We start from the raw sequence: 26,323 nt of genomic DNA, 5'->3' as shown, positions 1-26,323 counted from the left end.
CAAGAATCGGAATGGCCAAATCACGGTATGTGGCTTACTGGCAGTGTATGCGACGGACTAACCAGTGCAGGTTCGAATATGTGCGGACGTACGAACAGGACGGGATCCTGCTGCCAAACACATATGTCGTCATCCGGCTCGACGGCCGGGGATTCCACCGGTTCTCGGCCCGGTATAATTTCCGCAAACCGAACGACAAGCGGGCGCTGTGTCTTATGAACGCGACCGCGAAGCAGGTCATGGGGCAGATTCCGGACGTTGCAGGGGCATATGGACAGAGCGATGAGTATTCGTTTGTGCTGAGACGGGAGTGCCGGCTGTTTGATCGCAGAGAGGCGTGAGTTGGATTTGCGTCGGATTTGTTATCGTTGTTGATGTTGACTGGCAAAAAAGTAAACTGGTTTCTACGTTCGCGTCGACGTTCACGGCACATTATCAGTTCCTGTGGCCGCAATATTTCCCGGATACGCGTCTGGATGGCAGTATGTTACCTTCGTTCGACGCGCGGGCGGTGCTATATCCGTCGCTGCGAGAAGTGCGGGATTATTTTAGTTGGAGGCAGGCAGATTGTATGTCGGATTTGTATTCGTGCATTCTACGAGTGCGGACGCTGACTGGCAGGCCATATAAATAATCTGTATAATACGGCATTTTGGACGTTAGTACTCGGCGGCGGGCTGTCCGAGCACGACGCGGAGCAAGCGTTGATGGTGAGTGCGAACGACAGTTGGAGGTGATAGACCCGACTCACAAACGTATGGCAGGGCACAAACTCAGGAGACAAGAATGAACTGCTGTTCAGTCGGTTCGGCATAAATTACAATAACGAGGAGGCAATGTTTCGGAAAGGCACGATGCTTGTTCGAGATGTCTGTAGTGCCGACCCATCATCGCCGGAGTCGACAGACAGCAGAGATGTGCCGGACCAGCACGAGAAGAGCAAACGGCAGGTTGAGCGGGAGGAGAAGGCGAGGCGGAAGGCGGAGATCGTCGAGATGCATGTTGATATAATCGGGGACGAGTTTTGGAAGAATTCAGCGAGGTGGATTAGTTGACTACGGATGGTTATAATGATGTGAGCTAGGCAGCTTCTGTATTACTGTATATAGATAACTTAGGTAAGTTATGTAAATATAAGGAATCTGCTGTTTCGCGCCATCCGAATTGGGAAGTCCAAGTCGAACGCTATTAGTGGGCCGGCACGGCTGTTGGCGCGGCCACCAATCAACGTGCGGCAATGACGATCAATGCACGCGCGGCTGGGCTCACATGCAAGCCACGTCAGCACAAGGGTGTCGTACTCCATTGTTCCATTGTCTTTTTTTTTTTTTTGCATTCGGCCTGGCTCTCGGACAATTTTATTTAATTGTGCGGCTTGCGCGCCTGCACCGCCACAGCGGCCGGCACGGCTCGGCTGCTTGCACAACCTTATTCCCGATTGGGTTTGGTTTCTGGCGGATAATTCGATAGCATAAGAAACTGAAAGGTTTGTTTATTGGGCAGAGAGCGACACCAATGCGTAAGAACCCGCGTCGTTGCCCACTTATGCTTGGTCGCAGGCAGCCAGCTATTATAGATTTGGTGGTCTCGGTTCCGGAGCCGCGTGGCTTAAGACCTCGGCTACCGGCAACTTCGGCCTGTGCCGCAAATCCGGTCCATCCATCACTCTTTGCTCGGTCCTGGTCCGGCTTGCCTGCGCTGGCGATTCCGAGCACGACAGTGACCGAGAGATTGTCCAGTCCAGCTTGCCGGCCTCGGAATCGTCGTCCTGGCCTCTGATCACATGACTGGTGGACGGCACGCTAGTCCCGATCGAGTCTGGCGTGGGCGTCAGCCGGTTGGCCTGTCGATTAAGGTTCGTGATCCGACAGCGGCTTGCACGTGCAGAGTACGAGCACCTTGGAAATTGTGCGCAGAGAGTTTTGGCAGCCGGCAGCCGGCCGCGACAAAAGGCGAGGCGGTGCAACGCCAGTAGTCAGTCGTCTCCACTGGACGACAGCAAAAAAGAACTTCCATACACAATATCGCCTACTTTGCTACTCTTCCTCTCTACACCACAACTTCGCAAATGGCAGACAACCGCCTCCCGCACGCGATGCCTCCCCGGCCGCCACCGCTCCAGGCCAGCTACTATCCTCACCACGTCCTGCCGCCGTTCATGGCTCAGCCGGCTCCGCCACAGCCTCAGCAAGCTGGTCACCAGCTGCCATCTATCGCTCAACACGCTGGCTACGACTATTCGTATCCTCCACCACCTCCACCACCGCCGCCGCCACCGCCGCCGCAATCGCACTACCACCATCCGCCGACAGCACCTGCGCAGCCTGTTCCGGGCCCGCAGTACGCGCCTCCGCAACCACCGCCGCCGCCATTGCCCCATCATCCGCACCACCACGGCCATCCCCACCCGCAGGCCCTGCCGCCAAACATCGCGCGCAGACCATTCCGCCAACGTCGAAAAGATCCGTCATGTGATGCCTGTCGCGAGCGCAAAGTCAAGTGCGATGCGACCGACTCGGCCGCGTGCTCAGAGTGCACGTCACGCAAGCTCAAGTGCCAATTCACAAAAGACAACTCGCGACGCATGTCCTCATTGAAGCAGGTCCAGGACCTCGAGCGCCAGCTCGCGCATGCACGAGCTCACATCGCGGCGCTCTCCGCGACCCTAGACGGAGCGTCTGCCGCCGATGCTGCCGACGCTGCCGCCGCGGCCGCAGCCATCGCAGACCCTGGCTCGCCTGGGTCGGTCTCGTCGGCCTCGCCGCCGCCTCAGTCGCCGGTCCAGCGCCACGTCTCCCCGTCCAGCGCACGGCTGCCGGCAAGTCAAGTCAACGGATCGCCGCCGCTGCTCGACATGCTCCCTCCGCCAGCACCAGCGCCCCGGCCGCCAATGGCACGGCCGAATCATGATTTTTCCGCCGTCAGAGACCATCTCCAAAAGTACAATAGGGGCGTGTACAAGCCGCCAGCGCCGTATCGGGAGCCGGCAATTGAGTCTCACAATGCGAACGAGTCGATTGGATCGAACAAGATTAAATTGCCGCCGAAAGAAGACGCGATCCAGCTGGTGGGCGCATACTACGACAGCATCCACTCCTGGATGCCTGTCGTTCACTGGCAGACATTCCTTGCCCAGTTCGAGCACCTGTACGCCGGCGGCGGCGATCTGTCCAGAGTCTCTCCACCATGGGCATCCACGTTCTTCGCCATCCTTGCCTGTGGTGTCCGGGCGAGAGCACTGCACGGCGACCGAGCCAGGGAAGCGACAGCGACAGGAAGAGAGTACATCATCGCGTCGCGCATCTTCACTGACCTGTTCAACGACGCCTTCACAATCGACCACACGACGGCGGCCCTGCTTGTCGCAGTCTTTTTGGTCGAACTTAACTGCACGTCGGCGGCGTGGACGTGGCTTGCTGCTGCGGTTAGAATAGCCCAGGATTTGGGACTCCACAGAGAACTTAGGCCGGGGTCGATCACGGCCGGCATGTCCGTCATCGAAATCGAGCTCCGGCGACGGATCTGGTGGGCGTTGTACGTTTGGGACAGGATCTTGGCCGCCGAACTCGGCCGCCCGTACCTGATCTCCGACGATGACTGCGACGCGTCGTTCCCAACCCCGGTCGACTGTTACTGCATCACCGACGCCGGCATCGTGCTTGCCACCCCACTGCCGACCGGACCAGACGACCAGCACGCGCCGCCGTCGACGGTGCTGTCGCTCTCGAACCCGCAATCCTCGGTCGGGTGCTACTTCATCCCGACCATCCACATCCTGCGCATACTCGGCCCGCTTCGTCAGACGCTCAAGAGTCCCGTGATTGCCCGAACGACACTGTCCACGTTCGACGAGTACTTCAACCAGTTTTGGAACGCGTTCCCGTTCCTGTCGCCGTCGATCGGCGCGGCCTCGGACGAACATCTCGAGGCAATGTCGCTCGTGCCCGTGACCGTCATGCAGAACTTGCGCCTGATTTTGCACCGGCACAACGTGTCTCCATACGCGCCGCCAGATCTGCGCACGTACGCGCTCGACAGGTGCGCCATCATCGGCCTCGAGACAGTCGCGTTCCTGCAGCGCACAATGATCCGGCCGCCTGGTCCGCGGCCGATGCTGTCCAAAGCAATGCGCAAGCCCGAGCATTTCTGGGCCGACAGAATCACACAGAGCCTGACGGCATTTCAGCTCATGAATATATGGCGCACAGCCTTGTTTTTAATCGCAAGAGGGCTGTTCCGGCATGCCCGGGTCTGCGTCAAGGTGTCTGCTGCCGCCCACGACCATCGCGAAGTTAACGTTGCATGCGGCCGCTACTTGGAGGGCCTCCTTGTCAAACTGCGCGACAAGCTGGCGCAAATCGACGCAGCCCACGGCGACGGGGCCGAGTATGTCATCGAAACCGACGAAGACATGATGGCGCTCGTGTCTGGCGACCTGCAAGCCAGCTCGGACGCGTGGATATGGGAGCAACCGTCCGACGACTGCGGCTCGTCCCGGACGACGACCACGACGCCGTTCATATCGCCCGCGGATGCGCGCGCCCACCCCAGCGTTAGCGCTGCCGCTTCAAAACGGCCACCGCCGGCCGGCGAGAACGGACACGGCGGCACGACGCCGCACTCGTTCACGTTTGATGTCATGGCCGGCGTCACGGCCGACGACGCCCACGTCGACGCCGCGAGCACGAAGACCGACCGGACACCGGAGCCGTGGAACAAGTGGGTCCAATTGGATGAGATAATGGAGCATCTCGACTCGTACCGCGCGTTGATGCGGCCGCGGGACGAGTTCATCGGGCGCGCGCGGCGAATCGGACTGGTGACCGAATTGCTCAATCTCGAGCGCGTGCTGGACGAAATGCTTGTGCCGTCGATCATGCGCGCTGTCGTCTGCGGGCGCGAAGAGTATTCAAATGGACACCCGGTCTCGATCAAGGGCAAAGAGAAATCAGAAATCACAACTACATCTACGGACGACGACGACGACGACGACGAAGACGACGAGAAGCCCATCAAAGGCATGAAAATATCTCGGCCCGACAAGCCGCGTGAGCGCGATCGCGAACGCGACGAGCTAGAGGCGGAAAAAACGAGCAGGGAAGTTAAGCGGGCGAGAATTAGTATTGCGAATATTATATAACATGTATCATACAATCATGCCTTGTTTTGGGTGGGGGGTGGCGGGGGTTATAGTCTATATAATTGTTAATATTTGTGTATAGGGACATCTGGCGTATGTTTGTAATGGTCTGGGAATGTAAGGATTTTGTATATATGTCATATATTAAGATTTGGGTATGTTGGATTTTGTTGTATGACTAAGACTTAATGTAGTGCTGTTGCATTATCTAAGGTCTGCGTTTATCGTTGGTCCGAACTTTTACGGTGTGGCGTTTGAGGGGACATGGGATTAGGGTCTGGCTGCCCCGCAAATTGGCGCACCCAGACTGGCAGTAGTAGTTACTCGAATTTTCGCAATAGCTCGCAACGACAGCAATCAAACCTGTTCGCTCTTGACAATATGCCACCGCCGCCAACTCCGACATCAACAAGAGACGTGAGCCTGTCCGCGTTGCTCGCCCTGGCATCATTCGCGCCTACCGCCTACAGCTCACACCCGTCACCAGGTGCCCGCCGCCCCGCACAACATCGCCGCCAGCACCGAGCTCGCGTGCAATGCCCGCTTCCTTGGACACTCACGTTTACAGTCAAACAATTTCCCCATATGCCAATTGTCGAGGCACGGGAGGTTCTAGTGGACGGGCTGGCGCCGTACGGGCATCTTGCCGCGATCACGCCCGTCCGGCCACTTCCAGCATCGTCGGCGGCGGCTGCCACAGACACGTTCGAGATCGAAGTCCGGCTGCACGATAGCCGGACAATCCCGCCGAGTCGGTTACGGGTCTGGCTGCCGGTCATCCGGCGGCCCTGGACTGATGACGACAGCGACGAAACAAGCCACCAGCAGCAGCTCAGGTGCCCGTACTTCGTCAAGGTCGGACCGCCGCGCAAGGGCGCCGTCACGAGCTATTGCGTGTATTGTCATGCGACAGATCACTTGCGCGCGGACTGCGTCAAGGCCGGGCCGTGTGCTGGGTGCGGCAAGATGGGGCATTTTGTCGGGACGTGTCCGGACGCGCTCAAGCTGCGAACGCCGCCGAGGCGTACGAAGCGTTTCTACGACACAGCAGTGGTACCCCGCGTGGATGGGGATGGTACCTGACTGACTAGGGGCCAGTTTCAAGGTTGGAACTTGCAACGACGTGTTAACTGCTTGTCTGGACGTTACGGTCAAGTTATGCTGCGGCATCCATCGCGCTCGCCCATGCCGGTCTGCGCGATATGTTGGAAAAGGGCTTTGTATTTGACGGCAAAATAGGCTATGCCGACCTACGAACTCCCATTAATCCATAGACATTAATACACAACCCCAAGACGCCATATCGAAAAAGGACAATCTACCCTATAGTATGCTTTGTATCCTAGCCATATCTTATCATATCGTACGTTCAAGACCTATGTCATATGCGCATTCAGAAATTCGCAAACGGACAGTGCATCGGTAGGTCCGTCAGCCGCGGCTTCTTCTTTAGCTTGTCCGTCGACGTCGTAGACTCTGAACCAGACGACGTAGCCATCACGGTGCCTGACGACACCGCATTCTGACTAGATGTCACTGTGCTCGTCGAGGTCGTTGGCCGGGTGAGACTGTCTGGGCGTGGTGTCAGCCCAACAGCCGGCTGCTTTCCCGGTTTCTTCTTGCCCGGTGGAGCTTTGTCCGACAGTATTATGTGCCGCGCGTCGAGCAACTTCTTGCCACTCACAGGCTTGGTCGTATCTTTTTCCGGTACCAGCTTCGGCGTTGACTTCTCCGGACCAGGTCGCTGCCCACTCGCCGGTTTGGCCGCCGCAGGCTTAGCCATCGGCTCATGCGCCTTATCTGCAATCAACTTCATGATAATCCTCTCCGCGACGGAAGGCGGCGCACTTTCCACAGACTTTACCATACCTTTGTCAGGAATAGGTTCAACGTCGCCGACAACGACAGATTTCGCTTTCTCGACCGCTGCCGCGCGAGGTATTTGCCGCTGAAATGTCGTTGCCTGGCGTTTAATGGGTGGCAAAAATACGCTCGGCTTCGCGGGCTTGGCGTGAGAGTCCGGCGGCAACTTGGCCGCCGGTACGACCGGTGACGGTGTAGCGGTGTCCCTGGGTAGAGTCGCGCGCGGTAATGTCGGAGACGCAAAAGTCGAGGCTTTTTTCTTGGGTAGAGGCACCGATGACAGGGTTGTCACGGGCGAGCCGGTATATGTTTCGTTTGATAACTTGCGTTTTTTGACCACGCGGCCAGGGCGAAGAGGTGCTGCGCTTGGAGAACTAAGTGTGCCCGACGACGCGTTGACAGGGGACTGCTGGTTCAAGCGGGAGAGGCTCGTCGACAGTTGGTAGATGTCGACTGCAACAAGATCAGGCGGCGGCACGGAATCCGGGCGTCTGGGCGACACGCGACTAGGGGACGAACCTCTTTGGAATGGCTCCGGATGCATGGATTGCCGGTGTCGTTGTGAGCCCTCTGTTGAACTTGACGCATGAAGTGCACCAGTAGGGGGGATCTTTTCGTCGTTCTCGGGTTCCGGAGCTGACGGCCGTCCTCCTGAACGGTCTTGTTCGAGATGATTTATTAGTGGTGGCTCCAGTAGAATTGGTGGTAGGCGCGTCTTTCCGGAAGGATTTGATCCATTAGCGTCTTTCGCAATATTATCGGCGGCTGGCTCTTCATAGTGGGTTATACTCTGTGTGGCCACTTCGTTTCCGCGCTTCGCACAGGGAAAAGCGTCGTACGGCCGCTTGAGAGGCGATTTAACTTGTAATTCCTCAGGCGCAGCGGCGTCTCTAGCGGGGCGACACTCTGATCTATGCTCGAGCTGTGGAGTTTGAGGCGCTTGTGTCCGATCTGGAGAGCGGTTTCGCTGAGCTTGCCGTAATAGGACGCTTACACTAGTAGGATTTCCATTTTGGCGTTGTTCTGGCTTCTGCGAGGACAGTGCCGGACTGCTCGCGCGTGACGACGGACGTGATGAAACTGGAGATGCAACGACGATAGTGTCGGTCTCTGCGATAGCTGAAGCTACCTCGGCGGGCGTTGCTGCCGACGCCGCTAACATCGCATCCGGGGCATCATTTAGGCTGAGAATGTACGTAGATAACTTATTCCAAACCCTCGAGTGCATACGCAAGTTTCCGTTAAATTCCGAACGTAGGAAGATGCGCATTTGTACGATTTCGCGGATCAATTGCGCGCTTGGATGAGATAGGTTTCGTCCGAGCAGTATGCACACACCGAGAAACTCAACAGGCGCGAATCGACGAGATTTGTCAATTTTGCCACCCCATGCGTGCGTAAATGTGTCTGGATACTGAACCACCAGCTCGTTTAATCGATCGAATACTTTGACAATATGCGTCCGAAATCGTGGTGAAAGCACTGCTTCTTCGTTGCTGGAATCCCTGCAGAATTTAATAATGTGGGCTACTCGAATATGTCAGTATTGATAGAGTATCTAACAAGTACCGCTGGCACATACTTCCCGATACCAGGGTCCCGGCGGAATTTGACTCCTGGAATTTCTTCATCTGAGCTAAGACAATAATCAAGACTTGTAGTCCTCTCTGTCGTTTCATATCAATCAGGGCCTCAACGTTCGGATATCGTTTCAAGAGTTCCCGCGCGACTGTGTGCGCCGGTGTCGACATCGCTTGTAACTTCTCAGCCGCGGTAAGTGGCACGCCTAGTTGCACCCTTGAGAACATTTCCTCCTCTTGGTCGCTGGTCAGGTCTGCGTACTCGACGCATAACAGTTTGATGCTTAGAAAATATTCCTTGACTTGCTTTGGAAGCCTAGGTTTCTTGCCGGAAATGTACCATTTAACTCCTCTACTGTCGACGAACGGAATTTCACCGTCCAAAAACCTGAACTATCATCAGACTCACGGCATCTACTACTTGCGATTAATGCATACCGCATTATTGAGGATAGTCGTTGCTTGCCGTCTATCGCCACCCGAAACCACTTGTCACTTTCGTCTGACATTTTCTTCGCGTTAAAAATGATTGGTGGCACATAATAACGCGTCATGAGCGATGAAATCAGATTTTGCATCCTCTGTTCTATCATAATGTCAGCATATCCGGTCGCCATGGAGTGAACATACAGCTTACTGTTCCAAACAACTTCCCGCTGGTAAGACGGATTCAGCTCGATCCCATTTTTTTTGATACAGGCTTCTTCAAGTTAGTCCTGGCTTTTCTATTCTGACACAAAATCCAAACTTGTCATACCGTAGAGATCCGCTATCGACCAGTCGCGAGCGACTGGCTCCGGTATCGTTTTCTTTAACTTCTCCACTGAAATTGAAGGACTGTCCTCTTCGTCGTCGTCAACGATAGAGTTTCTCAATCCCGATGCTGGAACGGCGTCCGGAGCGGCATTTGACCTATTTGGCGCTTCATTATCACTGTCGTCGTCAACGCCAGTAATCAGGGCTTCCAATTCCTCATCATCGCTTTCGTTCGCATGGAAATCATATGTAGTCTGAACCTTAGGTTTCACAGGCGACGGTCGTGGCTGACCACCTAAATAAAAAGCAGCCGGTACTCCGGACGCAGTCGAGATCGTAAACTCCGTCGACGGTGGGATTGGCCCTGGTTGAAATTTTGGCTGGGCTCGTGGATCGGTTGAAGGACGAACGTTGTGGTTAAGAATAGTACTCGTCGCGTCTCTGGATGATGATCCAGCTTCTAGCATTTCGCCAGAAGTCAACCTTTATACTCCCGTTGAAAAAATCGTCCTGGTGAACGATGTTTCCACAATGCTTGTGTAGTCACGGTGAGCTCAGGTGAGCGGGAGTGACAATTAAATTGATCCTGATGCCTCAAACAATAATCTTCACACCGTTGCGGCTCACGGTCATCGCCTTACATTCAAAGCTTGAACTTGAAGAGCTCAAACTACGAACCTATCGATTGATCTCGACACATAAGACTGGACTCTCGAAATGGGCTCTCAGAGAAGGAAGAAAGAGAAGAAAAAAGACTTCGTTGTATGTATGTTGTCGTGGGCAACCGGCGCAGATCTAACGCTTGGCCAACAGAAACCAAAATTGAAGGTGGGAAAAACGAAGCCCAAACCAACATCACACACAGAACTTGGGTTTAAAGCTAAAGGTAATGCTTGTACGGCCCGAAACTGGACGCATATCGCCTGTCTAACATATTGCGTAGCTATTGGTCTCCCAGAACAATCGATTACAAAGGCACATACTCCTCGAGAAACTTTTAATCACTACTTATCGCTAGCGAGACATCACTCGCACACTGCACGTCGAGGTATTATGACGGATGTCTTCGGAGATTGGCAACGACATCTTACTAACGAAACCAGAGGCGTTGACATATTTGCAGTCACATCTGCCGGAGGATGTAGACTCATCTCTGTTCACATCGATTTCGCCTCTCATACTCGATCCCACATCAACAGTCCGCGCTGCCGTCCTCTCACTCGTGCGTGCCATCCCAACTACATCGCTCGCACCACATGTCCATTTAATTTCATTATACATACACGCAGGAATGACTCACCTAGCACCTGACGTTCGCGCAGACTCGTCCAAAGTCTTGCTGTTATTGTTGAAGGCGGAGGAATCTGATATCCCGATGCAACTAGTCACCCGCAGCTGGGCCAAGTTTTTGCATTGCTTTGGATCACTGCTAGGATGGGATCTGGCAACATCTCCGACGTCAAGCAGTTCTACTGCCCCATCGGCCCATACTGACGGTATCAAATGGAATAAAGTCGGCAACGCGACAAGTATAGACGGAATTGCTAACGCAGCTGGACATCTTGAGGCGCTTTCTTTGTTTCTCCGACTGGGCCTCTCCGATAACTTGACTCGAGAGACGCAAGCGCAGAGGCAGGTACCGGTGTACCATGCCGACACCGGTAAACACCTGATTCCTCGCAATACGACAGCACCGTATGCTCGGCTTGGTCTTTTTGTCGAGGATAAAAGTGGTTTATTATCCACCGTTTGGTCGACTGAGGATACCAGTGCCAGATACCAATTATTGAAGCCCATGCTGTCTGGTATACTATCCGGGTTGGACTCAGGACGCCGACAAGGTGGTGAGATTGGAAGGACGTGCAAATATTTAATTGATTTCTTGGACAAAGTTAAGCTTGAAACGGAGAAGTTGCAGTGAAATCCACTTTGTTTAATCAAATGGAGTGCTTGTATATAGCATTTTGGTTGGATATGGGTAAAGTTCCTAAAATACATAGATGCCGTGGTATAACAACGTATGGCAATTATTAGATTTGTAGCGTAATTTGGAATAACTAATACTGTATGTTTAGTTATGTTATTTATTGTTATTCACTGTGTTAAATTGTGAAGCGCGCGAAGATCACGCCTCAGCCCGGGTGACACTAGCAACCACATTCAGCGATGTCAACTGGACTATGAACCGCAGGAAAAAAATAGCAGCCACAGTTAACCTAGCATTCAATTGACCACGAGCTCTCGTCTCGCAGCACTAGACCATCCTCAATTCCTTTCCCTGCTCAACTGTCGAGACCGATGGCACATCCTGTCCTCCTCGACCAGTTATTGCGCGAGCGCACGGCCGCTCTGCTGCAGTCGGCGACTGACTATCGTCGTTACGCACGCCACTTGTCATCTCGTCTTCATCGTCTACGAAAGACACTAAAAGTCCGTCGGCGTGTTCCAGCTAAAGCCAGAAAATCAACATCCGCTGTTCCGGCGGACACGCTAACGAGCAAGTATAAGACACATGTTCCCTCTGCGCCGGAATTAAATACCGACAAAAGATTCGCTGGCATCTTACTCCTTGCTGCTGAGCGTGCCTGGGCACATGCCATGGAGTCTAAGGCGACAATGGAAAATAATGCTGCTGGTGCGCCAGAAAGGAAACGACATATTCTATCTCGACTAGAAAAGGCGCGGAAATATGCGGCTGCGTTGCAGTCCATTCTGTTGGACGATAACATGTCAGTGACTTCCTTCACTGATTACGAAAAATTGCAAGTTGTCACGTACGTGTCTGTGATTATGGCTACCGGTGATCTTGAATCCCGAAACTACGAGAAAGCGGTTGCGAGTTTTGCTGTCGCATATACAGGTCTGTCGGGTCTTGTGCTCAACTTCTCAACCACAGACGCGTCGGATGACGACAACGATATGGCCGACTTATATCGTGATTTGCTCTCCAGTACAGTAGAGCCTGCACTTAAGTTTAGCGCGATTCAGGTTGATTCATCTTCGCGATCTGTCGCAGTCCTCGCGCTTGCTCGAAAATATTTGCCGACCTCGCCGGTCGACAAACTAGTCTCTAGCGTCGCGAAAGACGAGACAAAGGCGAAGGAGTTGCTCTCTGGGAAGAGTGAAGCTGTGGAGGCGTTGTCGACTATGCCGACAATTCGGTGGCGGTCGCATACAGCGCAGCTCCGGGATGCGTCGGTCGCTGCAGCTATCTTGGCAGCGCGTACAGCAGACGATACATTACTCTCCGACGTCCTGTCTCCGTCTGGCGATGCAGCGAAGAACTTGTCGTCGAGGGACAAGGCGCTACGTTTCGACCCTGCATTACTAGCATGGCAGGATGCTGTTGACGCTGTGCACGATGCGATTGCGGAGGTGACAAATTCCTCGATCGACGGAGCACAGGAGCGAATTCAGGAATTGTACATTGTGTCGACGTACGCAAATTACAATTTGATCTCCCGAAGAATCGCTCGTGATAATGTGCTCGCCTCGCAACTGCGATCTACGCTTAATAAGAAGCAGAAGAAAGAGTCCACTCCTAGGTCGGCGGTGAGTAAGTCCGTCGCCGGCAACGTCAGAGCCATCACGGGTATCTACGATTCGATTCTGCAATCTATTTCTCAGATCGTCGAATTGCCAGGCGTGGCGGCCGACGAAGCACTCTCAAACGCACTGTCGTCATTGCAAAAGTACTACACTAGTTTGCGGCTAGGTATCGCAGCGGCCGGATACCCCCAGGCGTCCGTTGACGCAAGCATTTACTGGAAGAAAGCTGTGGACGAGATCAATGATGTCGACGAGATCGCGTTAAATCTTGATCTTGACGATACTGAAGACGATTACAATACCAAGATTTTATTCACGGTAGACGTTCCCGGCACCAGAAAGTTACTGACGTCAGGTGCTGCCACGTCGCAATCTTATTCTGAGCAGGCAAAGATTTCCGAAGAAGCTATTCTCGAAGCGCAGCGGAACAAAGGTTCACAACCATTCGTTATCGACACATTGACATCTGCAGCCATGTGGATAGATCAGCAGACTGGAAAGACAAAGGTCGTGGATATGGAGCGATTGGTTGATCTCGAGAGCATGGCCAGGTTGACCCCGGTTCCTGCAAAGCCGGTCTTTTTCGACACAGCGTTCAATTTTATTGGGTACGAGGACGGTATAGAGAAGGAGGCAACAGCTTCTGCTGCGGCAGCTGCTAATGCTAGCAGTGAGCCAGAGACTCCGACTGCAGCGCAGCCGGAAGAGAAGAAGGCTGGATGGTTCTGGAGACGGTAGATGTGCGATGACGATCGTGTAACTTGCATGGAAGGTAGACATGTTACTAGGACGTTACTAAAATCGTAAGACGCTGTGACGTGTTTGAGGAGTCAATGTGTAAATAGGTAGACGAATAATTATTCTGACAGGAATAATATTGGGATCCCTTCTTGGATCCTCTTTGGTACTAGCACACGTTCCGTGCCCTCTGAGGATATGCTACAACTCCTAGGTACAGGCTAGTAATTAGTACTTTCCCAAAGAGGAATAGCGCGAAAGTTCCCAATGGGTATACTCGGTCGTTTGTAACTGCATGTAGAGAGAGAACCAATTCAGATCGAAGAAAACATCTAATTCCAATTTACAACCAATCGCCAAAAAGTTCCCAATACCGACTATTTGTACCACCCTCCGACCGTGGGCAACCATAATAAACGTACAAGGACGTATTGTATACCGATCAGACAACCGTCCCAGACAAAATCAAACTCCGTCCCAATACAGATAATGACAAAACAGTAAATAGCTTTTAGACCCCCACAAGTGCTCCAATCGATATCCTCCTCGTTGCGTCCGCCGGAGATGTCGACGATACTGGCTGTACAGGCACCGAAGTATGCCTGAGGGAGGGATGCTGTTGTTCGTGCAGTGCTTGCACTTGCGTCATGGTGATCACCTCCACTCGCAATGCCTGAGCTGTAATACCAGCACCAGGCTGTGCTGCGTGCATGGCAAGATTCGCGTCGGCTTCTGATGTGATCTGAACTCGGAGACCGCCTCTGTTGCGGAAGTAGTAGAGCGCTACAGGCGCATCCTCAGGTAATGACAGCGTTTTGCGGACGGTATTGAGCAGAAAGGAGAGACTTGATTGTGTGTTTCCAGCTAGGTCAATTGGTTGGATGGTACAGGGGATAACACGATCACCGTAGAATAGTTCCAGGGTCAATGACGATTGCTGCTGTAATGACGAGGCGTTGGCTGGGAGAGTGCGCGGTAAGTTGTCTTGCGAGTTAGAGACAGCAACAGTTGCCGTCGAGTAGAAGTCCTGTTCATCCTCCGCCGACAAGTACGACGAGAAAGTACTCGACGATGATGACGATGCGGTAGGTGAACGGACTAGAGGAGGCAGTGATGACTCGCTCCGCCGAGACGATAGAGCTGGCCGGTAATTAAAGTAGCCCATTCCGAAAGACGAAGCACTAGCCTTCGTGGCCTCAGCCGAGACCTCACTGGCCACCGACATGCTTTCGACACCGTTAATTAGTCCAGGAGACAATGGCCATTGTCCTCTGACCGGTATCTGTTGGTCTTGCTGTTGCTGTTGTTGTTCATCTTTCGGGTTATCCCGTTCAACTGACAGTGACTTTGATCGAGCCTTGGATTTTGGCAGTCGCTTCCGGTTTCGTCGTACCGACTGTACAGCGGCGCGAACGAGCTTGTCAAAATCGGGAAGAGTCTGGGGCGGGAATCCATACTCCTCACGAAGAGTGTCGGCCACAGCGATGATAACATCGTCCTGCTCGGATGCCTTCTTGGTGGAGAGTGACATGGAGTCGATCAATTCTAGTCGTCGAGCGGAAAATTTCTTCCACTGGCCCTCATCTGTGAAATGCAGCTTCTGGCGGATAGTTTGGGTCACGCCGGAAATGCGCATTGAAGGCGCACGCTTTAATGGTGGCGGAATGAAGATGGAGGATTTTCGCCGTTGCAGGGCATCAGCTGACGAGGACAGGGACGGCAAAGATGGCGGAGGCGTGGGAAGCAGCGGCGAGACACCGTGAAAACGAGGCTGCGTCGCTGGTTGCGTCGACGGAGATACAGATGAAGTCGCAAGGGCACAGTATCCTCCCTGCGATTGGTTTGGTGGATGGAGATGCACGTACCGGCCTCTGGTTCCCGCCGCGCTAGAGTATTCCGGTAAAGGAGAGTCCGCTGTGTTTGGTCGCCGCAATTCCGTGAAAGATAGGTGTGGACTGTTGTCGTCCTCATCTAGTTTGTGTGCTTGAACCTCGACAATTATGTCGACGTTGCTGAGTGCCTGGCGAAGTGACGCGTCTGCAATCGTCAATTTCTAATAGCATGTTACTGCTTGCGATAAGGGCGCTCACCATCAAGTATATATTGGTATTCAGTCTTGCCAGCGAGTACGGCAGGCTTGTACTGTATCCTGAATTGCCTCTCGTCCTCAATGAAGAACGCACTTTGAATGTAATTCTGAAGTCTGCTGAAGTTGAGGTGTTCGTCTTCCAAGTTCCACTGGATTGCACGCCCACCACATTCTATGCGGAGAGTTCTAGGTGTGCTTGGAGAACGTGACTGCTGTTCGTCTTGTTGATATGTGGTGCCGTATATTCCGTATGCTGACTGCTTTCCAATTTGTGGCAAGGACTTGACTGACGAAGTAGAAAGAGCCACTGGCATGGAGACGGAGTTGCTGACGGACGGCTGAGAGGAAGGCGTGAGGAAGGCAGCTTCTGTTGACGTAATGTTATCGAGTGATAACGGCGAGTTCAGGGCTGAGAACGAAGGCATAACAAAAGTGTTAGCCATGAGCCCGCGGCCAAACAAACTAGTATCGCAATATTTGAGTGCAGATGATGGTGTAGCTGAGCTAGTACGGTAATGTGGATAGCAGGGACAACAGGTAAAGAACAGCGCCCGAAGAGCCGACCTGAAGCGTGATATAGGAAAGAGCACAGTATTGCGTCTGGAAGGTTTCGAGGTTGGGCCGCCTTATTGCGAGCTTGAAGGTACTGGAGGCGCATGCACCAAGCCGAGCGGTCTGCGCGCCGCTATTGCGGGAGACAACGCTGGTACCGAAAAGTACATGTCATATCAGGCGGAAGATCCGTACGACGAGCAGAGTACTCGAGGGACAGTCCACAATCCCCGTTGTTAGCTGTTACTAGGCAGAATCACATCGGGGCGAGAGGCTGACGATAGAGACGGAGAGTACACCCGCCGAGCCTAGTGCCCCGAGCGCGAACGCTGTTCACTGACCTGCGACTCCCGGTGGCCAGTGCGAGAAGGCATCGGGACCTTCCTGGTATCTGCGCGGCAGTTGATAAGATTCCGTTACATCGCGAGCCTGTTAGACTCAGGTTCATTGGTGACCGTGCAGCTTACGGAAGCCAAGTCTGGGCTAGACATGTCGTATCTCGTCTGAAATTGCAGTGTGTCTACCCGGACGCCCGGGCGCACGGGCACTCGTAGAGTCACCGGCAGTTCCATTTCCATCGCGCCATAATAGTGCAGATTCGCCCCCGGCCAACTGCTTCCTCTCTAATAAGTCATGCGTGTTTGCCACTTAAACACCATATGCGCATCTGCTTGTACGAAAGTCTATGTCTTCGGATGGCTGGGCGCCGATTGGGTATCCGCAATAACGTCATATTGAGACAGAGTTCGCACGGATTTGCTCATGCTGGCTCACTCACTGTCGTTGGTGGCAACTATCTCCGCTCCCTTTAACGGAGCAGGACTGGAGTCTACAGACCATCAATAACTTTTCGATTGGGCGTTGCTTCTGTTATTCTTGAGTTGGCTCGCACATTCGTCTCAGCTGTCGCCGGTTTGCGTATGTGTATATACGAGCGCCCTTGTTGCATAACATCAATTGCAAAACCCTTACCCTAGCCAAGTAATCCAAGTAAGCCAAGCTGAGGGGCATATCGATGAAGCACGCAAATCGCACAATCAATCAGCATGCTGTCTCAGTCAAGATCACGATCGCCAATAAGTTTGCAATCAGAAGTTACTTAAAACAGGAGTTTGCATGGTTACCTGTGGCAACGATGGCTGTCGTGCTCGAGGTTCAGACGTACATACGACGGAAACGCCAATCACGGAGGGTAAGTCCTGGAAAGTCCCGTTGAATCGCTCACTGCTGATAAGCCGTTCGACTCCTCCACGGCCCGGTGTCCATTCAGTCGCCTATAAAGGACGCGGCCGATAACCAGAAACTTATCTACAACTCGGTGAGTACTTACAATCGTTCTAATTCTACGAGGTTGATACCTACAATTCATCCGCGCCTCAATCGTCTACCAATGTGAGGTGCGTCTAATCTGTTGTCGCAGTTGTGATAGCGATAAGATAGTAGCCGAAGTTGCAGCCTCGGATTAGCGTTTACGGAGCCGAGATGCAGCCAGACACTATCTCGTTGCAGCCCATGACTCACCGAGGACTTGGGAGTCCGGAGAGTCGGGCCATGACTTGCCTGTCACCTCCAAATGCTCTAATATGCTATTGAGCAAATTGGCCCGAGACATATGTGGACTGCATCCGCGATAGCACTGCGAGCTGCGCCCCCTCTCAGCTCTGGCCGAGAGCACAGATCGCGTGGCCCGGGTACCATTCGTTAGAATACCGATAATGCCAATGGACACAGACCGTCTCTACATTCAAACAAGCGCAACCTAACCATTGCATAAACGCCTTTGCTGACTGACAGTGATACTCATTCTTAGGGACGCGGGAAGGAATGCATATCTTGTCTCCCACTTTCTGGCTGAGCATCACATCCAAATGAGCCATCAGAACATCATAAACAACAGGGTAGATCTCATTTGATCCCCTACACGAAGATTCGGCAGGCATGTGTCTATGCGAATGTCTTTGCCACGCACCGTGGAATGTTCCAGCAGTTACAATTGAGCCGCCGTAAGCGCACAGGACCAAGCGACGTCTCTGACGCGGGCAACTCACGGGGCACGATAAGCGACCCCTTATCGCGGACAGCTGACCACCTGTGGGTTTGGTACCGTGACTCGTAATCGTTGCTTATCGAGTCGAGAAAGAATACTCTCAGTTTACAGTACTACCAGCCAAGCCAATAATACGCATTTGGGATCAAGCAATAGCTACCGAATGTAGTGGGAGCAGCACCGGAATATGGGCCGGATATTTATCATTTCCCATGTTCCATAGTTGGGTAAGTCAACTTAAACCATGAGGTCGCTGAGGACGGCATTCGGCATCGCTCAGGGTCACACTTGAGTTGCGGTCGCGCAGATTGTAAGACTAACCAGGGACGACAATGAAAAATCGGCGACCAGATAAAGGAATATGTAGTTAACCAGGCTTGTGGCTCTTGATTTCTTGACTTTTCTGGTCCGAGCAGATGAATTGGCGGAGGACTTATTCGGCTCTTCAGCCGACCCCTACGAATATCAGTATCACGTACGCGCTCGCGATAAACACCAGGAGCTCGCCCGCAAGAGAATGCAGGGAATAACGGGGTGAAGTAGGTGGCGGCGTGTGCTCGCGAAGGAGATAAGCCATCATTGACCAATCGGCAGGGGGTTGTCAGCGGTATTCATTCTCTGGCGTCGAGCCATGCATGGGGCGGGAAGGAGAATGGGGCCGTGCCTGTTAAGCAATGCGACTAGGGATGGGACCGATTCTAAGTCATCGGCCCTGCGCAATGCTCTGGCGTTGCGAGTTGTGACAGCCAAGACCTATTCATTGCAGATCTCAAATGCACTTATATATATGACACACTATATAGCAAGAATTCTGGCTCACTGTTTTTCAGGCAAATCCTATTAATGACTGTGTGAAACTTCGCATGTAGTTATGGGTAATACGCAAAGCCACAATGCGTTAGAGTCCGGGACCTTACTACTCGTCGGAACTGGGATAACTTACATCGGCTCAGATAACTTAATTGATTTCGTTTGTCAGAAATAAGTTATAAGGCATGTTCGCCTACTACATCTGAAATGGCTAGTTCCTAGCGCGCAGGACTTCTGCAGATGGATGTCTGAGACTAAAGAAGCACTAAAGAAAAGCTTCGACCCTCCGCTGAACACAGACATTCTCATATCCATTTAACGTAGACCCTCTGCAGCGGTAATCCTATTTTGCATTCCGATCTTTCATTCGTACAATTTGTAGATTTTGCGTCGTGCTGACAACATCAATAGCTAGGTACGAAATTAGGGATCCCGAAGCCCTACGATAAGCCAGTTTGAAGTTCTGAATCTGTGCGCCAAGACGCAAAATAAAGTTCTGCTTCAGACCATTAGCTGAACGTTATTATTGTAGTGAACTAAGGGGTTCTTATCGTCAAAGTTTGATGTCGCGGAAGATCCGATGTGTAACGGTGCCAAGCCCTTACAGGGATTGCCGATATCCAACCCCAGTTAGCGTTGCGAAAATATACAGATATATCTGCAGACCTAGATTGGGGCATAAGACTATGTATGGGATAACAAACTAATTTGGAGTAGTATGACAATTGACAAAGTATCCCCAAAGACTGGGATTAACTGTCGAGGTGGTCTCTAATGTAACTCGGAACTTGCCACATTCCATGTTGCTGCTGTTGGCGGGCGCTCGTTCCGTAAGGGCAAGTTTGCAAGTCACCGTTTTTCCGATTCCCGAAAGCGAATATATGGCGAATCGAATAAGGGAACCAAGCGTCCGCCGGGACTCCATAAGGTTGGCCCGGGCAATAACTGGTGCGGCTCTCTTCGCGCGTGCTTGCATCGTACATGAAACGTTGACTTACTGGTACGAGAGAATGTGTGCAAAATGCTATTCACGAAAGTATCTTGCAAGTCCTCTTGTGAACACTATGTCTCATGCTCGACAAGCGACAAAGTCATAAGGGTTAGGTTGACCTGCCTCTGACATTTGCCGTTAAGTTTAGGACCGGCCAAGCCCTCCTTCCAGTAATTACAAAGCACAAGTTACGCATCTGGCGAGAAGAGCTAATATAGTATACTTCATTTCGCGAAGACATTGTGGATACAAGACGTCCAGATCAAGCCAGTTACTGGCAACGACTATTGATATCGACAGGCACAGACCAACCCATGCGGTTGCCTTTGAGTCTGATCATGCGCGGTCAATCTTCCGTTTTCTCATCTACAATATTGGTTGGTCCTATCATACTGCATGTCTGTCTCTCGATATTTAAGGCTTCAGCAAACTCAGTTTACTGAATAAGGTACGTAAATATAGTATTAGATCGGCCGGCCGTCCCTCTTGGTCATGAACTGCCCTGAACCTGAAATTGGTCGAGCGGCTAGGAGCGGCACCTGACTTTCTGATTAATTTGCCCTGTGGTATCTGATTCGCTGCAGTTCAGACTCGTTCCGCAAAATTCAGTGGTTAACGTTGCCGTCTAGCCATGCGTCTCTCCTGTTACCGAGTCAACGGTATGTGATCGCATCGTGCAGTACACGAATGGAAATACGACTTACTCACTGACATGCATTATGTGGTATATCACAAGAGTCGAGATTGAGTCGTCGTGACTTATTATTGCTACAAATGTGCTCCCAATGCAGGGAGCCACATTAAATTGCATCATTTGCTTCTGTGTCGCGCATTCCTTAGACAATACTTTGGTCTCTCGCAATTTGCTGGTATTCGCAATTTTACAGGTCCAATCACAGGTACGACCGTCTTTAGATCCATAACTCAAACGGCAGGAACTGCGTGTATTACGCTGCGAAGGTACCATACACCATGCCCCACTACTACCTTACTTATCCATGATTTTAAGGTTCGTAACACCAGATTTTTTTCTGAACGTAACTTGAAATTTTCCTCAATGTGGAGATAGCCCAGAATATTTCTTTGTTATTCATAGATCGACACACGCTGATCGCAATATGGCCCTTGACCTTTAAATAGCACCTAACTAACTGATGCCAGATTTGAAGACGTTTGCTTCATTTTTGCTTATGATTTTAGCTGTAAGATAGATATGGAAGAGGTACAGAGTTAATGTTATTCTAAGCTGGCCAGCAAACAAAGCTCAGGGGGTACTGGATGGATTATCTTACCCGCAGCGCGATTGATACGTGATCGCAATTGGCGACGACTATGTCGCCATAACTAGTGCTGACCGATACTCTTGTAAGTACATCAGTTGCCCTATATGAACTACCGTGGCGGGTTTGCGTGTCGGGTCTTGTCGATGTTCATCCATATCGCTCTGGGTTGGGCCCAGGGCGGAGCTCCTTCTTCTGCGTGCTCATACATTGTGGACAGGACGAGCAGAAATTTGTATGATGGAATCTTCCAGTGGTTTTAAGTCAGAATCACTATTTAGCAGTGTGCTGTTCGCCAATCTTCCTATGCTGGTCATCGTTCTCCCATAAACTGCAGGTTAATCAAGAACATGCAACGCAATATCAAATATTTGGACAGTGGTGACTACTGACTAATTGCTTGTCATTCTTGTTGATATGGACTGAATGTCAAGAATTGAACTTTTCGCGATGACGTATTCTGTCGACAAAATTACGAGTCTGACGACTTTGTTGTGAGCGCTGTACACAGGTTCCGCGTGCCACGTGCATCCTCTCAATTTCCGAGTTTATGCTTACTTTCTGTTGGTTTGAGGCGACCCGGGTATGCTCGATACAACGGAAATTAGACAAGATTAAAAGCAAGCCAGCCGTCGGCACCGTATACAGGAAAACTAGATAGGATAGAATTTAGGGATCGGCACGGATACACGGATAACGGATAACGGATATATCCGCGGATATCCGTCAAAAATACGGATACGGATAGTGGTAAAGCAACCTTGATTAGTCATATCCATGGATAATATCCGATGATAAGACACATAATAAAGTTATCAAGCAAATTATTACCGAGGGAGGTATTGAATTTTTCGGCTGTGTCGGGAATAGATAGTCATAAGGAACAACCAGGTTTACGCAGTAGCTTTGCTAGGAACGTAGTAATTATTATGTCGTCCAGCATTCGCAGCGCCGCTTCTGAGCCACATTACCCTAACCCGGAATGTGGAAGAAACCATCACAATAATAACAGCTTGTATGTCTGAATATAAACCGATCCATTACCTATATTAGACCAGCTCATTTGCAGAGCAAGGTGAGCCGGGTTCATATGTATGGATCGCCGAATCGATCTTAACGATTATACGACGGTCTTATTGACTCATAAGCTCAAGAAGGCGTTTTTAGCCCAGTTGAACGGTATATTTAATATCAGTGATGGTTGTAATATCATGGGATTGTTGGGTAGGGGCACTGGCGGAAATTTCCTAATAAGGCTTAGTGTATCACTAATGCACCAATAATATGCACAACATTTATGATCTATGCCGGAAATAGACTAGTAAATAAGTTTGGTAGTAGCCAGGGAACTTAGCAGCCGGCACAAATCCCTCAAAACGTCACTTGACGCGTAGCGTTCGCGCGCAACAATTGTTGACAGTTTTCAGAGCGCGTTTCCTGTCTTGTCTCAAATCCCGGTATCCTGCATTGCGTCAGGTCCATCAGCAATTTCAGCTTTATTATGGCGGCGGACATACCAACCGTGGGTCTCACATTTCCTACGCTTGTTGCTTTCAAAGAATATTTCAACAGTTTAGCGAAAACAACGTTTTTGCCGTTGTTCACGTGCACAGCAAGCCCACAAAGAGAGAAGCCACGTATAAGATCGAATGTAAGATGCATGGAGAGCCAAGACGATGGAGAACCCAGCCTGATGACCCTGACCCTGACCCTGACCCTGACCATGAAAGTTAATTTCCTTCTTCCTTGTCGCCATACCATCAACGTTGGAGTTCCAATGAAACATGAGGATATTAATCCTCGTTGGGTAGTCAACAAAGAGTATCCTATCGTCGATTTGAGCGGATGGAGGCCCCTAAAGGATGAAGAAATTAGTGTACTTCTCGATCCGCCCAAGGACGCGCCGCGAAAGGGACGACCTCTGGGATCATTCAACAGGATTACGAGTGCCGTGGAGAAATCTACAAGTGCAGGCTGTTGAAAATTGAGGGTGTCGTGGTGCCAGCTAAATGGTGTGGGTCATGTGACCCTACATCATGTTAGCTAGTTGCATCGACGACGACCGAGTTTTCACTGAGGCAGGTGGTTGACACTCATTTTCGGGTTCTCAGGTGCCTAACAAACGACTATATCCGTCGTTGTAATGTATGCAATGCACGGGTACCATTTGGGCACAAAATAATCCTTTTGTGTAGTGGCGACTGGGAGGGTGTCTACACCTACCAGTGTTCCCCCTTATGGGAGACAATTGAAAAAAAGATTCAACCTTCCATAAACAAGCAATTTTTGATTAGTGAATAACTATTATTTATTAGTGACCAACTGTTAAATATTAGTGATCATCTATTATTCCTTAGTGACCAAGTCTAAACTCCCAACCGGACATCACCTAATTTCCTTAGCTAGGAATTTTTCGTACACAAAGTAGAGTGCACTCAGTGTGCTCCTTAACGTACTCTGATAACCGGGATAAAGAGCTTGCGATCTTTTCGGAGCCTCACTGAGAGGACATTTTAGTGACCACGTCACAGAAAGATTTAGTGATTCTATCACTAAATCGAGGTTCTACAGACCCCTAGCAAGAAGTAAAAGAGGAAGGGTGCTCAGGGCACCTGACGTCGGTGTATGCGCTGTCGAGTTAGTCTAGTTATTGATTCCAGTAGTACACCTATTTTGTTAGGTAGCCTTCCTAGACCTCTACCTACGAACATTTTGTAGTGTGCCGCCATGGACACTAAATACAACTTAAACATGGAGTTTTTGGACTCCGCCTCGACGATCCTGTCGTCCATTCCCGCGCTTACCAAACTACACAGGCTGCAAGAGAAAATGTGGCAATTGCCATCAAACTGGACATAACGTCCGCACTTGCCCAGGCAGAACCAATCCAGATGATGCTAGCGATGAGTTTTCTGTAGATGTCGGTAACGCAGGCCTTGATGATCATGCGCCGGAATTATGGCGAATCGAAGACAACACGGGGCCAAGTGATTTCAGGGATCTTTTGGATGGGATGTCTAACGCCGTTGTTGGAATGTAACGGGGCGGTGCTCGACGCGGCGCGGACTGGACGGGACTGGATTGGACTAAGACATCGTTCGGCAACGCAAGTCTTGAAGATTACGCGCCGGAATTATGGGGAATCGAAGACAACACTGGGCCAGGTTGATTTCACGGATCTTTTGGATGGATGTCTGACGCCGTTGTTGGAATGTAACGTGCTTGACGCGGCCTGGACTGGACTGGATTGGACTAGGACATCATTCACCCCAAAGGCTACGGCTTCAAGAATCAAAATGTCAACTAAGGTCGATCAGAGAGAACCTTAGCGTGGGAAATTGTTATAGTCTATCAGTCATATCTACATTTCCCACATGAGCCCTGTTAGCGCGATGAACTCGTATGAGTTTGCTCATACGAGGACTCTGCGGAAGATGAAGTATTTGATGAGGTGACCAAGTGGTTCAAGAGTCCACCGAGAGATCTGACAGCGATCCACTTGCTTATTTTAAGAGCAAGCATAACGATTTTCCAAGAATCTCGCGAATGGCGCGAGATCTTTTGGCTGTCCCTGGGTCCTCCGTGCCCTCGGAAAGAGCTTTTTCTGGAAGTGGCAATCTTATTACAGTCCGCAGGACCCGCTTGGGTGATAAGACCATTGAGGCATGCATGTGCCCAAAGAGTTGGGATTGGTCAAGAGAAGCGAATGATGGTATGTCAGTGAAAAAAATAATTGGCGCGATAGTGTAAGGCACAGTGAAAGGTAAGTTCGACTAGAACTTATTTGAAAGGGGTTGTTGGATATCCGTAGTTATGATTGCTTGATCAACTAACTATCGTATCCAAGGTAATTATGATCTATATATATACTGTGTAAACGTATGATTTGTGTCTAATCCTCAACAAGAAGTGATTCTTCACATGAGGTTACTCTAAATTTCTCATGTGAAGATAGTCTACTCAACTTAGGTAAAATCCCTCAGACTATTCTTCTTTTAGGAGGATCAGCTCATATGTCATACGTAATTGTGAGACAATCTCATAAGAAAATTGCTCATGTGTCATACGACAACCCTTGATGAAGTAACGCGAGCAGGACTATAACGTCAAGTTTCTCGTTGGGTACGGGCTATTATCCTTAGTAACGATAATACCTTTGATCGTACCTGAGTGACGTGTGCATAAGCAATATTTAGCTTTGGTGGCTGAGCTCATAAGACCACTTCCGCACTTCGCACTCTTACTATCAACTCTCATGACGTGTCCTCCTCCTTTTAGTATTACTCCATATACCTTAGCATGAACTTTATAGCTTACACATTTTACTTAGCTTATTCTGAAGTTATAGTTGCTTTTTCAACACTCCCCCACAACTATATACTGCTAGTCATAAATGTGTTTCTTATGCAAGGCTTCTGATACGGTCAATTTCTTCAGGCTTAGTGCCCATTCGAAGTACTTTTCTGAGATATTCGAACGCTGGTCGAGGCAGAGGCTTTGTTAACAAATCTGCTGCCATTTCTTTCGTCGGACAATATACAATCTTCAACTCGTTATTTGAGACAAGCTCGCGAGTGAAGTGATATGCAATATCGATATGTTTTGCCCGTTCATGATGAGCCGGATTGTTAACCATCGCTATGCAGCTTTGGTTATCTTCGAAAATTTCGGTTGGCTCCGTTTGTAAGTAATGCAGCTCCCTCAGAAACTTGCGCAGATATATTCCCTCCTGAGCTGCGTTGCTGAGAGCCACATATTCTGCTTCTGCCGTAGAACGAGCAACAGATTGTTGTCTAGTGGACTTCCAGCTAACAAGTCCAGTCGGTAATAGGAATGCGTAGCCAAGCGTCGAACGCTTTGTGTCCAAACAGCCAGCCCAATCAGAGTCACTATAACCAAACAAAGGAAGCTGGTATAGTTGAAGAGTG

The 26,323-nt window shown here is 50.9% G+C and overlaps 7 protein-coding genes across 7 annotated transcripts; 5 read left to right on the top strand and 2 right to left on the bottom strand.

Annotated features, from left to right (window-relative positions):
- Positions 1 to 11: 11 nt before the first annotated feature.
- Positions 12 to 1,055, top strand: POJ06DRAFT_267382 (Thg1 C terminal domain-containing protein; the record flags this gene model as incomplete). Its single annotated transcript, XM_056189235.1, has 5 exons — positions 12 to 25; positions 71 to 337; positions 394 to 569; positions 622 to 710; positions 765 to 1,055. 5 exons carry the CDS (start codon positions 12 to 14, stop codon positions 1,053 to 1,055), a joined length of 837 nt encoding a protein of 278 aa, XP_056044665.1.
- Positions 1,056 to 1,988: 933 nt separating this feature from the next.
- On the top strand, positions 1,989 to 5,272 carry POJ06DRAFT_91097 (fungal-specific transcription factor domain-containing protein). Its single transcript, XM_056191747.1, has one exon. It carries the CDS (start codon positions 2,069 to 2,071, stop codon positions 5,138 to 5,140), a length of 3,072 nt encoding a protein of 1,023 aa, XP_056044664.1. The 5' UTR covers positions 1,989 to 2,068; the 3' UTR covers positions 5,141 to 5,272.
- A 249-nt stretch (positions 5,273 to 5,521) lies between these two features.
- On the top strand, positions 5,522 to 6,223 carry POJ06DRAFT_237360 (uncharacterized protein; the record flags this gene model as incomplete). The annotated part of the gene is made up of 1 exon (XM_056185945.1): positions 5,522 to 6,223. One exon carries the CDS (start codon positions 5,522 to 5,524, stop codon positions 6,221 to 6,223), a length of 702 nt encoding a protein of 233 aa, XP_056044663.1.
- Positions 6,224 to 6,378: 155 nt separating this feature from the next.
- POJ06DRAFT_91116 (uncharacterized protein) lies at positions 6,379 to 9,907 on the bottom strand. The gene is made up of 5 exons (XM_056191748.1): positions 9,341 to 9,907; positions 9,221 to 9,283; positions 9,022 to 9,169; positions 8,586 to 8,971; positions 6,379 to 8,533 (listed from the first exon to the last, which is right to left on the bottom strand). The coding sequence occupies exons 1-5, from the start codon at positions 9,804 to 9,806 to the stop codon at positions 6,534 to 6,536; spliced, it is 3,063 nt and encodes a 1,020-aa protein (XP_056044662.1). The 5' UTR covers positions 9,807 to 9,907; the 3' UTR covers positions 6,379 to 6,533.
- POJ06DRAFT_250794 (Rix1 complex component) lies at positions 9,903 to 11,383 on the top strand. The gene is made up of 4 exons (XM_056187330.1): positions 9,903 to 10,101; positions 10,153 to 10,225; positions 10,283 to 10,387; positions 10,443 to 11,383. Exons 1-4 carry the CDS (start codon positions 10,057 to 10,059, stop codon positions 11,258 to 11,260), a joined length of 1,041 nt encoding a protein of 346 aa, XP_056044661.1. The 5' UTR covers positions 9,903 to 10,056; the 3' UTR covers positions 11,261 to 11,383.
- Positions 11,384 to 11,549: 166 nt separating this feature from the next.
- POJ06DRAFT_250791 (uncharacterized protein) lies at positions 11,550 to 13,759 on the top strand. Its single transcript, XM_056187329.1, has one exon. The coding sequence runs from the start codon at positions 11,638 to 11,640 to the stop codon at positions 13,624 to 13,626; it is 1,989 nt and encodes a 662-aa protein (XP_056044660.1). The 5' UTR covers positions 11,550 to 11,637; the 3' UTR covers positions 13,627 to 13,759.
- POJ06DRAFT_250789 (transcription factor Vhr1-domain-containing protein) lies at positions 13,744 to 16,606 on the bottom strand. The gene is made up of 2 exons (XM_056187328.1): positions 15,717 to 16,606; positions 13,744 to 15,663 (listed from the first exon to the last, which is right to left on the bottom strand). The coding sequence occupies exons 1-2, from the start codon at positions 16,156 to 16,158 to the stop codon at positions 14,138 to 14,140; spliced, it is 1,968 nt and encodes a 655-aa protein (XP_056044659.1). The 5' UTR covers positions 16,159 to 16,606; the 3' UTR covers positions 13,744 to 14,137.
- Positions 16,607 to 26,323: the final 9,717 nt, after the last annotated feature.

The sequence above is a fragment of the Lipomyces tetrasporus genome (genome assembly GCF_029532465.1).
Source record: "Lipomyces tetrasporus strain NRRL Y-64009 chromosome Unknown POJ06scaffold_4, whole genome shotgun sequence".
Lineage (NCBI taxonomy): Eukaryota > Fungi > Ascomycota > Lipomycetes > Lipomycetales > Lipomycetaceae > Lipomyces > Lipomyces tetrasporus.
Note: the sequence above shows the minus strand (reverse complement) of the source record. Positions and strands in the feature narration are given on the sequence as shown.

Coding starts and splice junctions, on each gene's coding strand:
- POJ06DRAFT_91097 (XM_056191747.1), top strand. CDS start 2,069: ATGGCAGACAACCGCCTCCCGCACGCGATGCCTCCCCGGCCGCCACCG.
- POJ06DRAFT_91116 (XM_056191748.1), bottom strand. CDS start 9,806: ATGCTAGAAGCTGGATCATCATCCAGAGACGCGACGAGTACTATTCTT. Junction 9,170..9,220: donor GCGGGAAGTTGTTTGGAACA/GTAAGCTGTATG, acceptor ACATTATGATAG/AACAGAGGATGCAAAATCTG. Junction 8,534..8,585: donor CGGGACCCTGGTATCGGGAA/GTATGTGCCAGC, acceptor GACATATTCGAG/TAGCCCACATTATTAAATTC.
- POJ06DRAFT_250794 (XM_056187330.1), top strand. CDS start 10,057: ATGGGCTCTCAGAGAAGGAAGAAAGAGAAGAAAAAAGACTTCGTT. Junction 10,226..10,282: donor ACTTGGGTTTAAAGCTAAAG/GTAATGCTTGTA, acceptor CATATTGCGTAG/CTATTGGTCTCCCAGAACAA. Junction 10,388..10,442: donor CTCGCACACTGCACGTCGAG/GTATTATGACGG, acceptor TAACGAAACCAG/AGGCGTTGACATATTTGCAG.
- POJ06DRAFT_250791 (XM_056187329.1), top strand. CDS start 11,638: ATGGCACATCCTGTCCTCCTCGACCAGTTATTGCGCGAGCGCACGGCC.
- POJ06DRAFT_250789 (XM_056187328.1), bottom strand. CDS start 16,158: ATGGCTAACACTTTTGTTATGCCTTCGTTCTCAGCCCTGAACTCGCCG. Junction 15,664..15,716: donor ATACCAATATATACTTGATG/GTGAGCGCCCTT, acceptor TGACGATTGCAG/ACGCGTCACTTCGCCAGGCA.